Here is a 19,217-nt window from a genome sequence, read left to right as displayed (position 1 = left end):
TCTCAACATAAGAATTCAAAATTTGTAAGATTAGTCCTTTGTGTGCAGTGGAAATGGAAGGTGGATAACTGTGCACACAGGCTAGTAAAAACAAACAAACAAATGTAAACCCCAAACATTTAGTTCATTGCCAATGAGGATTTACTCTCTAGATCTAAATTTTATACATGCCAATGAGGAATGGGCCCAAAAGCTCTACTGGAATCAGTTTTATTGCAATGTTATCAGGATTTCCTATTGAATTACAACCTTTCCAGATATATTTTAGACATGCAAAAAGTGTAAGTTACTGTATTAACTTCTTTTTATTTTAAAATATTTAAATACTTTTAAATATTGATTTTTAAATATTTAAATACTTTTAGAGTTTCAAATTTAAATGAAAAGAAAAAAGTCCACAGCAGCTGGGGTCTTAGAAATGGCTTCTGAATCACTGTTGTGGTCTTTGAGTGAGCAAGTAAAGAATTAATTAAGAAATAAAGATTTGGTACATGTAAATTAATTTGAAATAGCTTATGAAAAAGGACTGTGGCTTTTACAAGAGGCAAATGACTAAAGGTTTCAAATGCTTTGTAACAGCACTGTGATGTTAATTCTTGAGAAATTTGTAATCACTAGTGATTAGGATACTGTATATAGTCTTCAGTCATTGTAACACCAAGAGTATTTGACTGAAGTTCCAGTTGGGTGTAGGTTTTTTCAGTATTTGCCTAGATTCACCTTGATGTTGTCACACGATATTTTCTTCTTATAAACCCGAACATTATGAACCTGGAATTTGGTGTTACCATCACCTGCTTGACATGTGTCTGGTATTCATATTGATGGGTGGGTCAGCACAGAAGATCTCAAACCTAGAAAGGAAATGCAGGTTTGTCAGTGTACAGTGCTTGTACTGTGCTTTGATAACCCTACATATTGCTCTTCTACCTAAACTATATGAATGAAAATAGTATTTAGTATGTTGCATGTTTGGAGAAACTGAGTTTTTAAAATTACAATTTATCATGTTAGCACTTTGAACTAGAGAAAGAGTTGAAATAATAAAAGTAAAATATAACGCTCGAGGAGCTGTTGATAAATTGAGCATGTGAAACTCCAATTGCCTATCAGCTTCTGTCTGCTGTCATCAATGAGTGTTTTCTCTTGTTTTCTTAGCTCTTTTTTTTTTACTTTCATTTTGTTCCTGTTTTAAAATTCATTAGAAGATTATGAGATTTATTAAGGAAAATTCTCTTAAAAAAAGTAGGCTCATGAAAACAGTATCTGGTGCATTGTAGCATAGTAGTCATTGGGTTCCATCCAAGTTGATTGAATTAGTTTTTTACAGTGATGTTGTACATAAGCTTCAAGTACAGGGAATGACATGGGAGTAGGGCATTGTAATCACCGTTCAATCAAAGTAAAAACCTAGAATTTTTGGGTAGATAAAGAACTCTGAATCTTGTGGAACCTTGTGAGAGCTTTGATGGATCTTGCCTTAAGCCAGAAAAACTCCATGGTTGTAGGGCTCTTTATCCTATTGACAGTAGAATCTTTCTTAAAATAGCTGAAAAATAGCATGTAGGGCAGACAAGATATTCAACTACCCTGAATTTTATTATTATGTGTATCTCAGTGTGTATTAGAACCATTTTCTCAAAGTTTCCTAGGAGGCCACAACTCTATGAACATTATCTAGATGAGAGGTTCAGAGAAGCATCCATTCTGTTGAGGAACTGGCCAAGCCAGACCTCCAAATCTCTCCTATCTGTCCATCATTAGTGAAACCATGATGTGCTGTAATCCACTTTTCACAAGTATTGTTTTCTGATGCTTTCATAATTCTCAATTTTGCTGTTCACAGAGAGCGAAGAAGTGTACCAGCGCCAGGTGCTGTCTATTTCCTGTATCGTCTTTGGCATAGTCGTAGTGGGCATGCTTTGTGCAGCGTTCTACTTCAAAACAAAGTAAGAGCCTTCATCTAGCGTGTTTGTTATTTAGCTTCTGTCCTTTTTATGGCTTTACAATTCTTCAGTTTCTCGCCTCCTTTTGAAGCTGTTTTTATCTCTGAATAGATAGAACAGTTCCCCGGCTACACTATCTAAGTCAAAAAAAAAAAAAGAAAAAAAAAAAGTAAACAAAAGTCATGTGTTCTTGTTTCTATCTTTTGTTACCAAGAAAGAGATTGTGTCCTTTCCAGTTTGTTTTTTTTTTTTTAAATAAAAATTATGTCTTTTACTATCAGTGCGATAATCGCTTTCCTCTTTTGAAAATAAAGTTTAAACATATCATCTCCTTTTTGCATTTCATTTCATATCCCTGAATGTCCCTTTTGTTTCTGTAGGATGAGAATGAAAGTAAAGTTAGAAATGCAGAAAGAGACAAGTTCTCTGCAGATGTCTGTAACCTGTAGTTAGTAGTTGTAAACTGCTAATGTAGTTGCAAAATGAGTATCTGTATTGCACAAACACATTGACCTATCTGAGTATGGTGGAATCATCTGTACTAAACTATTTTCAACTGAAATACTTTGCACTCTATTCTCTATCTTCCTAGCCAAACATTATTTTATAATATTTACTGTTATGTGTGTAATTTGAGTTGCAAAAACCTCATAGCAATTACGTGACATGGTTGTCAGTGCCGCTGTATCTATAAATATGTTCTGTATGGTTGTCATCCTTCATTCCTGTTCCAGCTGGAGCTAATGAGAGAACACATATCTATATAAATAGTACCTGCATAAGGTTAGTCATGGTGACTGAGCATCAAATGTGGAGGTTTGCACTACTTAAGAGTTTGGATGCTTACCTGAATACCCCTTTTTAGAATTTATTTTAATGAGTAGGAAATCTGATGAGGACTACTTTTTATTTAAAAAAAAAAATCTATCAAAAAAAAGAAAAAGAAGTTGGAAAAGTCACCAAGCCTCCCCACCCCCTTTTTTTCATTCAGACTTCAGGGGAAGTTTGTGCATGATTTGAGTGAAGATTTTAGTTGGTTCATATTTCACCTTAACACTCCTACCTGTTATAATGTCTTGAGAGTTTTTGTTTAATCGTTCTTTGGACCTAGAATATGGCAGTGGTGCTAGGTGGGAGGATGCTGTGGCAGAACACTTCCTCTCTGCGAACTCCTTGGTTATAGTATAAATTGTGAGCAGAGACAGCCATTTTGCCACTGAGTTAGAAATGTCATTATGCATTTATCTGCAGAAGAAAGAAAGAAAGAAAGAGAGATTAAGGTGTTCCTGTTCTTCCTGGAAAGGCTTGGAGTTTTTGCTCACAAAGATAGATGCAGAATAGGTAGAACGGGATTGTCAGTTGGAAGAATATGTAGTCAACAACCGAGCATGGTGTGAATAATATGTCCCTCTGTTATTCACCTGTGCCTCTCTTGGTTTTGCACTGCTGTAGGGAGCGGTAGAGCTGGACTGGAACAGCCTTCAAAATACTGTGACTTTGATGAGGTGGTGGGGAGAGCTAGGTCTAAAAATAATGAGTAGAAATAATAGTTCAAAGATGAACTCACAGGGCAGTAGTGCTTCGCATCTCAGCAGGAGGTGGTGGTGTTCGGTTTGGGTTTTCATCTGCATTATAAATACGCTAGTTAAGAATTACTGGGAAGAGTTGAAGTGTGCTTATGCCAGATTCTTGGAAGTGAAGTTTGAAGAGTAATGAGAAAATGAGCACCTCCTGTTCAGTCAAGAGGTCTTACCAGATATATGAAGCACAGTAATGGTAAGGTAGCAATCAATCCCTAACTCACTGGCTGTGGCTTATCTAGCAAACTGTCCAAAAAATATATTAGAGTGTCTAGACTGGGTTGCATAGAGGCTGCATAAAACAGTATCATAACTGTGATGTTGACCAGTGTCTTAAGGATGTAAAAACCAATAAATTTAGAGTGCCTCTGCCCTTATCTTATGTTAGCTTTTAGGCAACACATTTTCAGGAGCTTCTTCATCAGGCAGATGTGTCTTGGTCATGCTTAAGAGTTGTCAAAGAATTCCTCCTCCATGGGACATAATCCGTGGGTTTAATTTGGTGTATCATACTACTTGCAGCTACAGAACCCCTGAATGGTGCACCTTTTATAAAATATATTTTCCATGAAGGCACTGACCCTGGCTTTCTTAGTCTGACAATACCTGCTGCTAGAAAGATCACTTCCCTGTGTACCATTAAATTAAAAGTCCTGATTTAAAAATAAATTCAATCTGAGGAAGTTTAGAACTATAATTAAACACTATGCCCTTTAAATTATTCCTTTTAGGGTAATCAAGAAAGTGCTGTAAGTGTCAGCAACAGAGGGAGCATACAGTAATGGGCTGCTCTTTATAGCTTAGAATTTTATAAATGACTAGTGACTTTATTTCTTGCTGAAGTAACAATACTTTATTGCCAAATAGCTCTAAAGTAGAACACATAAGGCCCATTTGTTTTGAAAACAAAATTTATAAAATAAATATATTAGTCGGTAAGTAACTTTGTATTATTCATAATTTCTAGTTTTATAACTGTGCATCCTATAGTTTGGCAAAATGAATATGCATAAACCTAATATTAATGTTAGGTTGCATGAACATAAAAGGAAATTAGTTATTAGATTGTTTCTCTCAGTAAATTGTCTTCAGGAATCTCAATTGTAATGTTAAGGATTGCAGCAGTGAAGCTGAGCATTCCAGTTTACTGAGATGTGTTTATAGATGTAGAAACAGTTCTCTAAACACAAGTTTTCTAAATAAATCCAAATTAGCATTCCAAAATCTTTTAATTTTACAAATTAAATTATTCAATTTCACTGGTTTCAAAAATCAGTAGATATCAAAAAATGTTTTTAAAAGAGATGTTTCTGAGTCAACCAATTTAATTTTCACTATAGTCCTTCAGATTATATATCTATTCAGATTATTCTGATATTAACTTTACAAGTTGTTTTGGTTAAGGAAGAAATTTGAAAGTTTAATAAGTTTTTGGGCTTCAGAAATTATTTCCTCACCCACCCATATTCATAAATCTTGCTAGTTATGATCTGCTTAGCTATACACAAAATATGCCACTCATATTTGTAACATGCTTACAATGTAATTATTTTTTTTCCATTTGCCATGCTGTTTCAAAATAGGATGTTAATAGAAACATAAAAGATACATGCAGGGTCCAAGGTTTATTGTAGTTTATACCTGGATTCAGAAAACGTGCTATAACAAATACCTACTTCTGTGCAGGTGCTTATGGCCTGTTGAATGTAAGCAAATGCTGAAATTATGCAGTGCTGATTCAGAACTAAGAGACTTAAAGGCAGAGGAAATGTCATTTATTTTAATACATTTAAAACTATATTATTAAAATTGAATATCTAACTGTGACACTTTGCACTGCTTGCTTTCATGTTGAGAGAACTTGTCCTTTCTCACAGTCTCCCCCCTTAACCACTTAAGTAATTTTCTTCTGGTTTCTTACATTTTACTGCACTAGACACAAGCTCCACTAAAAGAAGTTAAAATGACTTGTATAGTACATTCAGTGTCAAATTCATTGGCCTGAGTCAGGTAAGATGCTGCCAGACTTGACGATGTCACAAGGCTTTCAGCAGCAACATCACCAGAAATTTTTAAAAATGTTGCTGAAGCTTCTTTGCTAAAATTTCAAATTTCACTGTAGAAAGACTGTATGTCCTTTATTTCGTATCAACATTTTCTGAAATCACTTCCTCCTGAAACCGGGCTCCATGCCAATTGCTTTCCAAAAGCTGTGGTGGCATAACGAAGTGTCGCTGCTGCTGCTGGCGAGTCCTTGACCTTGCTGAATCGTTTCCAAGGCCTTTGTAGGTTTGCTGCTGGAGATGTATCTGCTGGGGAGAAAAAGGAAGGACAGGAAGGAAGAAAAGAATGAAAATAGTATTGTGGAGTTATTTCTCATGATAATTTAAAACTGATAGTCTCAGACAATGTAGCTTATCGGAAGAATAGACTCTGATAAAAGACCTTAAATATAGTTTTCTAACAGTTTTTGCCCAGCTGAGATATCTGTTTGCAGAAGATAAAAGAAATATTTAAATGAAAATTTGCTGCCTCATATCCTCAGTCAGGTACAGAACTTTAAAACTCAGTTTGTCAATATAGTGTGGCAGAAACAGAAAGCCTTTATTAATACCGTAGTAATATCCTGAACATTGTAAGTGATTCATCTTGTGGTATTCCTTTCTCTGACATTGCAGATCATAGTATAATATGTCAAAAATGCAGCCTTAGATACCATTCTGATTTTTTTTTCCAGGTTTAAGCATGTAAGTAAAAGTTGGTCTATACAAGATACTGGCTTACAGGTCACGTCTAATCAGCTAGCAGAAATCTTTGATTCTTCGACACTTCTTTTGTGTCAATGCTTTTTTAATACTCGGGCCTATTGCAAGCTATTGTTAAATATGTAATAGATGATCTTACGAAATTCTGCACTAAAACAACTGGCATGCTGTTACAGTAATCTGAGAATAGAAGATATTTTAAATAGAAGAGCTCTTTTTTCCTTTCTTCAGCCTTACTAGAGGATGACCACTGCACTGAAATTACTAGACACTAGCAAATGAGCTCAGCTGGTTAATCTAATACGGTGAAGTTTTGAACAAAGAGAACCATGGCTATAAAAATATCATGGCTATAGTACAAGATCAAACTAGCTTTTTCTTACGTGAATTTTATTTCTCTCTGCAGGAAACAAACAAAGCAAATTCATGAACAGCTGAAAGAAACACAGAATAGGAAAACCTACAGCCTAAATGCTTCCAGCATGATGGCAAAGTCAGACTGTATGGCACAAAGCCGAGTCCAGCTGCAAAATGTAAGTAATCCTGCCAGCCACAACACTTAATAGCCTGGCTGAGTTCCTGCTGCTGATGGCAGCACATCGCCATGTTGCTATTAGCATCTGAGCAATGGGAACAAGAATTCTCACCTCTTTCATAAAATGTTTTCTATCAGGTCTGTTAATAGAAAACACCAAGGAGGGATTATTTTTTTTTTTTTCTAAAGTTATTTCAATGGATGCTGGTACATTTTGTTCATGTAATATAGCTTGCTGAGCCCCCTAGCTCTGCATCCAGCAGTGGAAATTACTGTTACAGTTTCTGGCAATACTTTGGTGCATATGTGTGGTTTATAGGTGAGATGGGGGTCCTTGATCTTAACTGATTTCAAGTCTTCCAATAATTAATGAACCTGCATGAAAAAATGTAGATCTGTCTAAGTTAGTTCAGAGTAAATTCAAAATCTAGAATTACATTTATACATGTAGACTATTGCCCAAGGCAAGACTGTGCAGACGTCTCTTTTTCCTGGGTTTTGAGTTAAAGGGGTTTTCTAATACCAGAAAGAGAATAGTTTGTTCAAACTAAATTTGAAAATTTAGTAATTTTCTGTGTATAGTTATATATAAGTTAATACAATCCCACAATTATGAAATGCATAAAGCTTATTTGATATAAGGAACTTGAAGAGGACTAATTTATTTAGCCCTGGGTGCAAGGTATTTTCCAATGCATGTCATTCTCTTCTCCCTGGTCACACACAATTAGTGCTGTCTTATTTGGAACAAAGTCTTTGGAACAACTGAGAAGGATCCTGGTAGCAATATAATAGGAAATCATAAAAGATGTCTTGAAGCCTTTCTAAATGCTACACTTTTTTTTTTTTTTTTTAAAGTATCTTAACTTTGCTTAAAGGGCTGGCTACCTTATTTTCCAGATTCTGTCAAAATAATGGGAGTTTAGCACAAGAGAGCACTCTCATGCCCACTTAGCCTAAGATGACTGAACTTCTGGTTTACATGCAGTTAATGTAGAAATAAGTATAAGCCCTTTTAACCAATTCAGAGTAAGCAGAGCCTCCATGCTATGACAGAGGAGTTGTCAAAGAATTGCTTGTGTTCATGAGAAGTTTTGTTTTATAGGAGCACCACTGTGGTCATGATATGCTTTGTGGTTCAGGAAAAATGTGCTATTTCAAGAAGGAGGATAGCTTCACTAAACTGACATAATCACAGTTGTTTAGGGAACTTTGTGCAATTCTTTGTTTCATTTTCAGTTCATTCAGTCATATATTACTTATAACCCATAAAAATAAATGCTGTTGGGAGCGTTTTTGGCTTGTAATGATGGCAACAAAAGGTAGAGTTATAAAGAACTTTTGCGATCCTTTCATTCTAACATGTAAAGTAGGTCTTGGTTAACACTAAGACTTATGTTCTTTGCCTTTTTCTCACTGTAGTTCAGTGCAACATTTTGTCATCCCATGATCACAATGAGCTATCTGATGTCTTCTGAGCAGCTGACAAACACATCAACAAGCTTTATTTAAGTCTTTTTCTTTTGCCATAACAGTAGCCATAATGGCTGAAGTAGCAGTTTGTAAATTCCAGATACTAAAAATTGAGAAACATTATTATTATTTTTTTAATCCAAATTTGCTTTTCGGTTTTGAATGCTGTTCAGACCAGCATTATCAGTGCTGGTAATTAACACCGTTTTCTTGTGGCTGCTTGCAGGCAGCTGTTTTCTTCTTGCCACTAATGCATTTTCCCTTTGGGAGCAAAGATACTAAGGAAGAGAAACAGAGTGACCTTGTGCAGGATGTAGCATAACAGCACAGGTTAGTAATGGTTTCTATTGTTAGCAAGATTTTAGTGCAGGAACGCATGTAGGCACTTCATGAAATATTTACAAATCTTGGTAGATTGGAGGGGAAAAAAAGGGCAAGGCATATGGCAAGGCAGCAGAAAAGAACTCTGAAATGGCATTTTGTAAGAATGGCTGAGTGGCTTCCCATCAGAGACCAGAGATCTGCCCCGGGTGTATCTGCTGGGTGGGAAAGGGAGGGCCCAGGCAGTGGTGTGGGGAGGGGAAGGCGCCCACCGCTCGCTCCTGCGGCTCCGCTGCCGCCTTTCTGCCCGTCACTGCCTGCAGGTGACCTCTCTGTGGTTTCCATCTGCAGCTCCACCCACAGGGGTCTGTGGAGAAATCTTAGTTCTCTTCATTTCCAGGAGCCAATAAAAATGTAAATAAATCAAGGGGGTTATTTTCTGTAGGCTAGGCATTCTGGTTTATGGAACACTGGAAGCTGTTCCTTTTCCCACTCCAAGTGCTCCTCTTGCATGGGAAAACTGTCGTGCCTGTATGTCACCTTTCTCTCTTTCCCTAAAAGGTTGTCCTGTATTTTTCCTCTGCCTATTTTGAATGGACCTGGTGTTGCTTTCAGGTTGTTCACCTTCCTTTTTTCTTCTATAGAGAAGAATATGTTAGTGTAGACCTGAGAATAGTTGCATAGGGTTCCTTATTCTTGATGACTATTCGAATAATGTCCATTCCGAAAAAGCCATCACATTTTGACTCAGAGGTTGCTACATTTAGTAAAGGATGCATGGATCTTTCCAAATTGCTCTAGAACGAGGTTTTACTTATTTCCCAGGACCCAGGGTGTAGCAGATAGTGTTTGAAGTGGTTTGTGGCTGTAAAGACTTTGACCAATCTACTACTTCTTATCATTCCTTTTTTTCCCTTTTTCCCTTGACTGGACATTAGGGAAAGAATTATTATTTATTACTTATTTTCAACACCCATTCTGAATATTTTTAAAATGAGAGAAGCCATGTGAATGTATCAAAATTGCTGTTAACAGAAAAAACACACATTTCACTTTTGAACCAAGTATTAAAATGAATTACAAGTTTGCATTTTACATTTTATTCTAGCCTAACTCACTTTAGTTGCAGCTGTTTGCATTACTGCAGAAAGAAAAGGACAGTGGACCTCAGTCCCCATGATATCCCACCTCTATGCTAATTAAAGCTTCTTTACATTAGTGTGTTCATAAGAACCATATACAAGGTTAAAAGCTCTAAATATTTGCCTTTAAAACACTTTCCATTTGTATCAGAATTCTCCTGCTGCATCCTAGACTACCGAGTTACTTTGCAACAATCCTTATTTCAAAAGACAGTGTTTAAGAAATGGATTTGAAGTGTTGGACATTCCCCCATGTTCATTAAACTTCCATATGGCAGGATTGCTCTTTCAGATGTGGATATTCAAATTAAGCAACAGGATATACAGGGGTAAAAACCAGAGCTGGCCAACTGAAAAATGTAGGGTTTTTAAAACTCCATTCATTTAAGAAGTTACTGGCTTTGGGGTTTTTGCCCTCTCTGGTCAGCAGGGTAAACATAAGCAAGAAAGAATGGCCACATCCCCGCACCTCCCTCAGCAAGGCCTGAGGCTGAGGAAGAACACAAGGAGTTAGGCGCCCAAGTTAAAACACGCATGCCTCCCTGTCGTTTGCTATATTGCAGGGAATGAAGCTCTTTCTTTGCATTGACAATGTTTTGAAGTAACACATGCTTTTCCTTCCCACACTCAAATGCGTTACATCTCCTCCACTGCCTTCCTTTGCTCAGTTGTGATTCTGTAAATAAGAAAAAAAAAAAAAAAAAAGCTTGGATTTTGTCAGGACAGCTATATTCTCTCCGAACTCCTGCTGCTCATAGCTGGTAATTGTGTTCACCTGTGCTGAGTCTATTTCTCTTGGTATTGATTCCACTATTTTGTTTGGGATACAGATTAGATGGAAAATACTGTATACTGTAAGCAGGATTCATAAATAACTGTTTGAACACAGCTCCTAGTATTTCTCCTGAACTTTCTTAAAGTCCACTGCTTTCTCCAAATATTCTGGCAGCAACACACTTAATTTCTTGCTAGGTTTTCTGGCATCTTGGATTTGGATACTAATGCACTGGTAATCCTGCTATAATTCTTCAGTCAGAAAGAGATAGATGTGCTAGTTTTTAATACAGGATCTTGAAGGTACACAGGAGATTCAGCTTTATTTCATCTAATGCATGAAACTTTGGACTTCCTAGTATTATGTTCCCCTTCCCAAAGAGATTATATTCTCCTTGAGAGGTATTTAATGAATGTGCTCCACAAGACTGCAGCAGTTTGATGTCCTCATAGGCGAAAGGAAGTAAATTGTCATTCTCAGCTGCCCCTCTTAGAAAGTGCTCTCTGCCCCCTCCTACACCCTGTGCAAGGGGCAAGAGGAGGTGCTGTGGCCCTCCAGTTTTTCCGTAATTCACCAGTCTTCATGAATCTTAATTGTGCTCCTGATTACTAGCTCCTTTTGCCACGCTGACTTGAGGGTTTCTTTAAATTCTCATAACTTGACAAACATGTCATGCAACAGCAACAAAAAAAGGAACCTTGCCACTCCTTTAGTGATTCCATTAGTTGTCATTGTTGTTTAAAGTGGTCTTTTTCACCTTTGTGGATTTTAATACCTTCTCCCATCATACTAAGTGGATCTATTAATTCCCCACCACTTTCCCTTGGAGGTGGTTAATATGCTTTTCATGCTGTAGCATGTGGTTTCACTTTTCACTACACTTGTTTCTAATAGCTTGCAATCACCAGTTCCAGGTTTCTGCTATTCTTATAATGAGGGGGAAAACTGCTTTTTTTGTATCTTGTTGCCTTTTGTTGATAGTAATAGGAAATGAATTCTTTTTAGTCACTGAGATAAAAATGTGATTGATATATGTTGAGCAATAGATACACCTAAATCTTTTAAAAGATTACTGTGTGGTTTTGCCTGAGTTATGATGTGATTTATCAGCCACGATCAAGAGCAAATTTCCCATTTCTGCACCACATGACTACTTAGGAAGAGCTGCCAGGATAGACAAACTCAAATTTACTGGCTAGTCTAGAGCTACTGTAGACAAAGAAACATAAGGAGAGTATGGGAACAGCTGAAAGGATGTTAAATATACCACCTGATGGGCTTTTGTGAAAGATCAACCCGTCCAGAAAAATCACTGGCTCTTTACCTCCTTGAGGCACTCGCTCTGAATGTAATTTTAAAACTGACCCCTCTGCCTTCTTGGTCCTTTTTGAAATGGTATCCCTGCATCACCTCTCTTCCAGTGCTGCATGGTTTTCTGGACTGTTTTTATTACTATTTTAGGCAAGTCATGGAGGAGGAAGAGCTAAGAAAAGCTGGGAGCAGGGATGGGTGTGTTGTTTTGCATAATACTAGGACAACAGTGTCAAGCTATTCTGTCACACTTGAGTGGCATTTGTTATCCATCGATCCTACATTTTAGAATAAAGAATACAAGGCATGGAGCAGGGGAATTACGTGCTCACAGTTGTATAGCAGGTCAGCAGCAGAGGCTGCTTTCTTGTCTCCTAGCCCAGGCTGCCTATGCAGATTTGCTTAGCTTTAACTAGCGGGGAGTGGAATTTTATTGTCAGGGAGTTGAGTAATTGTACATAACAGATGATTTTCTCCACGAAACCATGAAAAATTGAAGATTTGCAAAATGGTTTATTTTAAAATGCTATCATTATTCTTTAATTTATTTAGCCATATGCATCAGCGTTTCTCAGTAATTGCTCAAACAAGCACAAATAATTGGGCAAGAAGACAATAAACCATAAAAAAAAAAAAAAGCTTTCAGTGATGCTTTCAACCTGCTGGAACAGTCCTTTGAAAGTGTTTCACAGCCTATTCTCCAACATGGCTGAGTATTCAGCAGCTCGCAATGGTCAGAGGCCTCCAAAGAGCTCAGCCCAGATGAGAATTGGGCTGTGGAAGCAGTGGGATGGGCTCTATTGGGATACGGATGGGGACTAATCCTGTACCATACTTCTGGGGGCACAAACTGATACTGCCATCAGCTCCTCACAGAAATCTGAAGATATTTTTCTCCAGAGAAGGTCTCAGAGAAAGGATGTGGCAATTATGGTTAAGCTAAAGGAGAATAAACCCAACCATCTTTAAACCTATTAAAATGTATGAAAAATGTGATACATCCAAACAAGTTCAATTACATTGTTCAAATTCTCTGTATATTCAGACCCTGGATTTAAATTGTGATTCATGTTGTCATTGTAATTAATGTTATGGCTGTTATGGTAACTGGTAAGTAGTTTATCTGAAAATGGCATAAAAGAGATGTTTGGTTAGGGGGCAAAAATCTCCTCTGCAGGCTGTGACTGGGTGGTTCTGAGTGTTGGACCTGCAGTGTAGTTTGCTGGTCAGCATCGGAGCAGCTTCTGGGGGTCCCGGTTTTCCTCAGCTGTGATGAGGAAAGCCCCTTTATACCATCACTGCAGCCCACATCCACTTTAACTATAGATGTAGCAAAAGATGCAGCTTATCTCTAATTACCCGTTATGATTCAGTTCATACTCATGGTCTTCTAAGCCATTCAGACCATCAATTTAATATCATGAACAAACACCAAAAAAAAGGATAGAAATAGCTTCCTGGCACTAACAACCCATTCTTTACATAGCTCAAATTGATTTATTCAGGTCAGAAATAAAAGACAGTTTCACTTCTGTAGCTGGCAAGATAACTATTAAAGTTTAAAACCTTCACAGACATGAGTACCTTAAAAATTGTACTTCTGTCTGAATATTTTATCTGCAACGTTTACAAGTGACAACTAAGATCATAGTAACTGAAAGAAATAAGAGTGGAATATGTTTCTTCTTATTATTTCAGTTGTGTTTACTTCATGCATGCGGCAACATTTTGCATATTGTCACTCTCGTAGCTTTGCCTTCAGAAGCACGTAAGCAGTGATTTGAGCTGTGTTTGTGTGGGTATTTCACACAGCAGAAAGAGGGAGGAGAGCACTGGAGAAAAATTGGAAGGTCTGTTATTTTATCTATAGAAATCGGTCATAAGTCTGAGTAGATGGACCAAAATTGCCCATTTTTAAAAGAGAGTAATCTTGTATGACTTTCTTTTTTGATTTTGCTGAAGTCTGGGGAAATGTAGATAAGAATAAGTGAGAATCAGAAAATAATTCTGTATTTTTAAGGAGTTATTGGTCATTTGTTAGACAACAAAATAGTTATGAAGAACTGTACTTTGAAAGAAATCTTCCTATCTTCTCCACAAATGTTTATCCTATTGCATCATAGCATGGCGGTTTTCACCGCTGTGATTTTTTAAAAGATCATTATTATTTTGCGTTTTCTGTTTAAAATATTTAATCACATTACAGCTTCCCCAATACTAGTTTATTGTAAAGATAACGTGTATCTCTAGGTATCTAGTAATAGAGATACAAACTCAATACAGAAGGAAATGGATTAAAGAAAAATAGACCATTTATTTTTAGTACAGGTCATTGTAATGCAATGTAAAAAAAATCTGCAAGGTGCAGTATTTTTCATACCTGAGTGGAAATGTGGGTTAAGCTCTCATTTATCTGACATATCACCCAGTAACCACTAACAACACTGATTCTATCTACTTCCAAGCCAAAATGCAGCTTTTTTTATATACTTTGAATTTCTGGTTCCATTCAGGATCAGAGACCATTTTTGTAGAATTTTCAGTTGAATCACAAAGCAAGAAGAAGGAATTCTGTTCTCATTCATGTCTGGTGTCTGCTCTACAGACCTTTGTGCCTCCCTGTGTGCCCAGAGCCTGCCCTACGCCTACAACTGTCACAACAAGAATTATGTTTACACCGTTCTTACTAGCACAGATACTCCCAGGTCAAAAGTTTCAGACTTACTCAGAAGGGATATCTTGCTCTACAGATAAGATTCGCATATTTTTCTTACCTGATGATACAAATGCTGTCTCAGTTTGGTTCTCATAGTCATGCATGCTGATGAAAGCAGGGTTTGACTGAGATCACCAAATGACCCAAGAAGGTGTTGACCGTCCTGTGATATGTGTTTTGTGATCTCTGTCTCTGCATGGACAGTCGCGAAAACAGGCTTTTAGTCGAAGGGATCAGTGTTCCCTATCATTATGGGCAGATCAGTCAGTAATTTTGCTACTAATGCGGATATCATCATTTTGATGTGGAGAAGGTAATGGGGGATAATGAGTAGCAGCACTTCCTGCTGTGTAAACAATAGTGAATGAACGTATTACCTGCAATGCCTAATTTTAATTTAAAAATGCATTAGAGTGCTCCTTACCCTGCTCCAGTATGAATTCTGATTGAATAGCATCATCAATGTACTTTGCCTTTTGTGTATTAATTAATTTTATTCTCTGTGCTACAGTATTCAAAAACAGATAGGCATCCTGGGCCTATTCTGCACAAAGTTATGGAGTCTAGTTTTTCAGGCCCTCAGTCTTTCCCAGAGGCCTTGTCTCCCGACAGAGGAACCCAGCCCATCAAGCAACATAGGTAAGCAAACAGCCGTCTGATGGGAGATTTGGCAGGCGGCCGAGGGATGTCGCTGAGCCGGTGATATGTGTGCAGGATTATTGCGCGCTGTGACTAGGGGAGATGCGGAATGGTATGCTACCAACACAGCCTCAGCCGACTCATTAAACAGATGTCCAAGCATTTTCTTAGCTGCAGACATAAAAGGCAATCAAAATGCTTGCCGACTTTATCTGTGTTTTGTAAAAATCCTAGAGGAAGCATTTAAAGATACCATCCAAGCTGTAGACACAAACCAGTGAATGAAACAACTGTAGTTTGAGAAACCATTAAAACAAGACTTTCCTTATCGATGTTCATAAAGTTAATGACACATTTGCTGCAGAAAGATATGGCTGCGAACTTCCAGCCTTCCTCGCTGTTTCTTAAAAACAAGTCATACTTGAAATGAATAACGACTTATTTATGAACACATGGTGGCCTTTGAAAACCAGTATTTAAAAAGTTTGGATAGTTGTTTCCAAGAGGCAGAAAAGAGGAAAGTCACCCATCACTGGATGGCATTTGGATTAGAATTCTGTTTATAGCCCTTTTGGATGAAAAAGAATGCAGGTGCTTCATTATGGGACTAGAAACCAAGCTCGTATCTGGTATGAGCAATAGTGTTGGTGGAATGGCAGTGGTAACATCTGATCCAAAGCACAGAGAGAGGAAAACAAAAGGCTGAGAAAAATAGTTCAGAATTTTTTAGCTAGATGATCCGTAGGGGAAAACATTTATTAAAAAGGACATCAAAAAAAAAATTACTAATAAAAATTCTGGGGTTGCATGAGGTTATGATCTAGCTTCTGTGGTATTTGGTGCATTTTCAGTGCAGTCCCCCAGTCAGCTACATGTTCCTTCTCTTTTAAATGAATTATTTGCTTAACCTAGCAAAGTGCAGCATATGAGCCAGTAGGGAATATTTGGGTCCTATCTACTTTTACCTTACTTAAGGCTGTAATTTGGCATGAGAAAAATGATGCCACCTGTCATGTCAGATCCATTTGTCAGGGCTTATTCCTTATTGCATAGAGATTTTCAAAATATGCTTAGTAATTTTACCGAACATAGATGAACTATGGAATTGTTGCCTACAATGCTTTCCACGGAAGTTCTGGGAGGAGTTTTATCTCCATTTAGTCAAAAGGTGACGTTCGGAAAAAACACAGTGACATTCCCTTACCTTTAATAACATGATTGCAATATCCAAGTTTAAAATGTTTTAGGTGCTGTACCATGACATTACCTAAGCTTAAAATTGTGGAAATAAATCAAAGACTGAAAATATTCTTTCTGGTTATGAACGTCACTTAAAATAAAAGCTGAATAACAATCTAGACTTGCTGTTTTCCATAGGGAAATTACAGAATAAACTACACTGAATTTACAGTGAACTAATGCAGAATCACAGATTGCGCATTTTAACACCTTTGCACACAAAATCTCTTTTCAAGGGGGGTGGGAAAAAAAACACACCCACCCCCAAAAAAAACGGCAAAAAAAGCAAACAAAAAAACCCCACACCAAAACAAAAACCTCAAAAACAAAACAACCCAACAGTCATCTTATTTGCAGATGTCAACCACTGGACTATCTCAAGAGTCTTCAGGACTGTTTTAAGATGTGCAATGACTAGCTTAATTTATAAAGAATTATTGCATAGTTAAGATTTATTGTAAAAGGCCCCTGCTTTATAAAACATGCAACAAACTTGAACATTTAAGACTTATAAGGCTGTCCTTAATGCATGCACCCTGTGACAGCTTCCTAATTTAATTTCTAAATAGTGTTTGATGTGGCCAAATGAGGAAACCTTTTTTTACTGGGACACATTTTGTCATAAACATCCCTTCATTCCATTGCAAACCTGAAAGAAGCCTGGAAAAATTACAGCGGCTTTGCAGGTTCTCTGTTTATGTTGTTTTAAAACTATATTATTGTTTTATTTCTGCTTCCTGCAGAAATATTTTGTTCCACATTCAGACCTATTTTCTCTGCTGGTGTTTTCAAGGGCACTAATGATGGGTGATCATTTCTTAAAATCAGGAGCTGTCTGTTTCCAGTTCCTAAAACAAATACAATTTTGGCCTGGCAGTAAAATTATCAAGGTGGGGAGTCATTTGTGGTTGCTGAAATTCAACTGACAGAGATCACCTAGTTATTTCAAGCAGATTACTAGATAATACAAATTTTATGTCTCTACCAGCCTCAGCTGCACGCAAAGAATGACTGCAGAGATTGAATTGAAAATTAGAGTCTAATCTGAATCTCACTCTTAAAACATTTCACCTGTATTATGCACTGTTATTATGGTAGAAGAAATTTACATCATCTGCTTGCATATGTAAAACAACTCCTAGTGTGGTCAGAACTGGAAAATAACAAATGTGTTTAATCAGTAAACTTCCTGTGAAGTATACAATGCGCTCAGAAATTCATCTCAGATTATCTGTTGATTTTTGTAAGAGACCCCATACTATTTTGATTTCTAACAGAGAGAGAAACAAATTAGAGTTTTTTTTTAATTATGGGATTGAGTTGTGATCCCTTTGAATAGCAGTTTTCTTGGTAATTAGTCATTCTGACTTTCATTCATTGATTCAGTCATCATTGATTTTAGAGGGATTCATTTCACAGAATGCCATGATGAAAGCCAAACGCAGAAGCTTTCAGCCTAGAGCAGTTGTATTGTCTTACAAAAATGCCACCATAGGACAAACTTACTCTAAAATCTGAAATAATTTGCCTTTGCATTTTTAATGAACTTCTAACACCATGAAAACCACAGTAAAAACAATTTTTCGATTTAGTAACCGTTTTTTTCTTTATGCTCCCAATATAATTGATTCAGTTGAAATTAAAAGAAAGAATAAATTAAAGTTATTCTGTTAATAAGGCTATTAAATTTCAAAGAACAAGTATTGATAAACTAAAGCAACTAAGAATGTAAGGGCAGAGGAAGCCAGAAAGGGTGAAAGTATGAGCAATCTGCTGTTTTCGCCAGGAAAGGACATAGATTTCTGGAGAAACGTACTGAAGAGAATGCCTAAAAGGAATGGGTTGTAGGGAAAGAAACAAACTATATCACAGAGGGCAAGAAGTCGTGCTTGAAGTGAACATTTCCAGGAATCATTGAGAGTTAAGAATTACTGGTAATGTTGAAAGCAATCAATTGTTCTTGCTGTATAAAGAAAAGGGCTGCTATGCAGGAAGAAGCATACCTGATGGTGGGATAGAGATAACAGATGAAGCAGTTAGGGCAATCCTGAATGAATATATTTCATTTTTCAGTTGGGCTGCTTGTTTGAGGATGAAGGTAGAATGGGAATAGAATCAAATGTATGAAAAAAAGATGTTACTGCAGTCAAGGTGGAAGTAAAATCCAGAAATCAAAGCCCTCAAGTCAAGATGGTCTGATTAATCTTAATCAAAGAAGTCTGGAAGGAGAAATGGCTCTTGAAAATTCAAGTCTGGTAGCAAAATCTATCAGAATGGGAGCTGTGCTGTGTGACGATGGAATAGCAACTGTCTAATATTTAGGAAGAGGAAAACGTATTGAAGGAACTGAAAACCTATTATGTATTATGTTGAATTAGACTAGTCAAGTCTTTAGGACAGATTCTTTGGGTAGATAAAAAAAGGCTAAAAATTATCATGAGGTTTACCAGAGCAGCTCTTGCAACATTAACTGATGACTTTTTTTTTTTTTTGCATTTGATGTAGGTGAGCTAGATCTTTACACAGCCTCAGTCCACATTTGTTGTCACGTGTGTATAATGCCTATAATAGAAGAAAGTAAGCAGGAAAACTATGATGCAGATACACAGAGATGGTTAAAAGGGAGATAGTAAGGAGTTACGCTGAGAGGGTAAGCACTGGGATGAAAACATTCACCTATGGAGCACTAATGAAGCTCTCAAATTAGTCAGTATTGGGGACAAATTTTGTTTAATGCTTTTGTGCATGGCTTTGGCGCAAAGAAGTTGGAACATA

General features: G+C 37.0%; 1 protein-coding gene across 1 annotated transcript in view; it reads left to right on the top strand.

Moving 5' to 3' along the window:
- NRG3 (neuregulin 3) overlaps positions 1-19,217 on the top strand; it is a 428,576-nt gene that overhangs the window by 386,448 nt on the left and 22,911 nt on the right. Inside the window, exons 5-7 of the mRNA XM_055721141.1 lie at positions 1,847-1,949; positions 6,698-6,824; positions 15,076-15,203. Coding sequence (XP_055577116.1) covers positions 1,847-1,949; positions 6,698-6,824; positions 15,076-15,203 — 358 coding nt within the window. The remainder of the gene's footprint in view (positions 1-1,846; positions 1,950-6,697; positions 6,825-15,075; positions 15,204-19,217) is intronic.

Source organism: Falco cherrug, chromosome 9 (assembly GCF_023634085.1).
Source record: "Falco cherrug isolate bFalChe1 chromosome 9, bFalChe1.pri, whole genome shotgun sequence".
In the NCBI taxonomy this organism is placed as follows: Eukaryota; Metazoa; Chordata; class Aves; order Falconiformes; family Falconidae; genus Falco; species Falco cherrug.
This window is presented reverse-complemented; position numbering and strand designations above follow the sequence as displayed.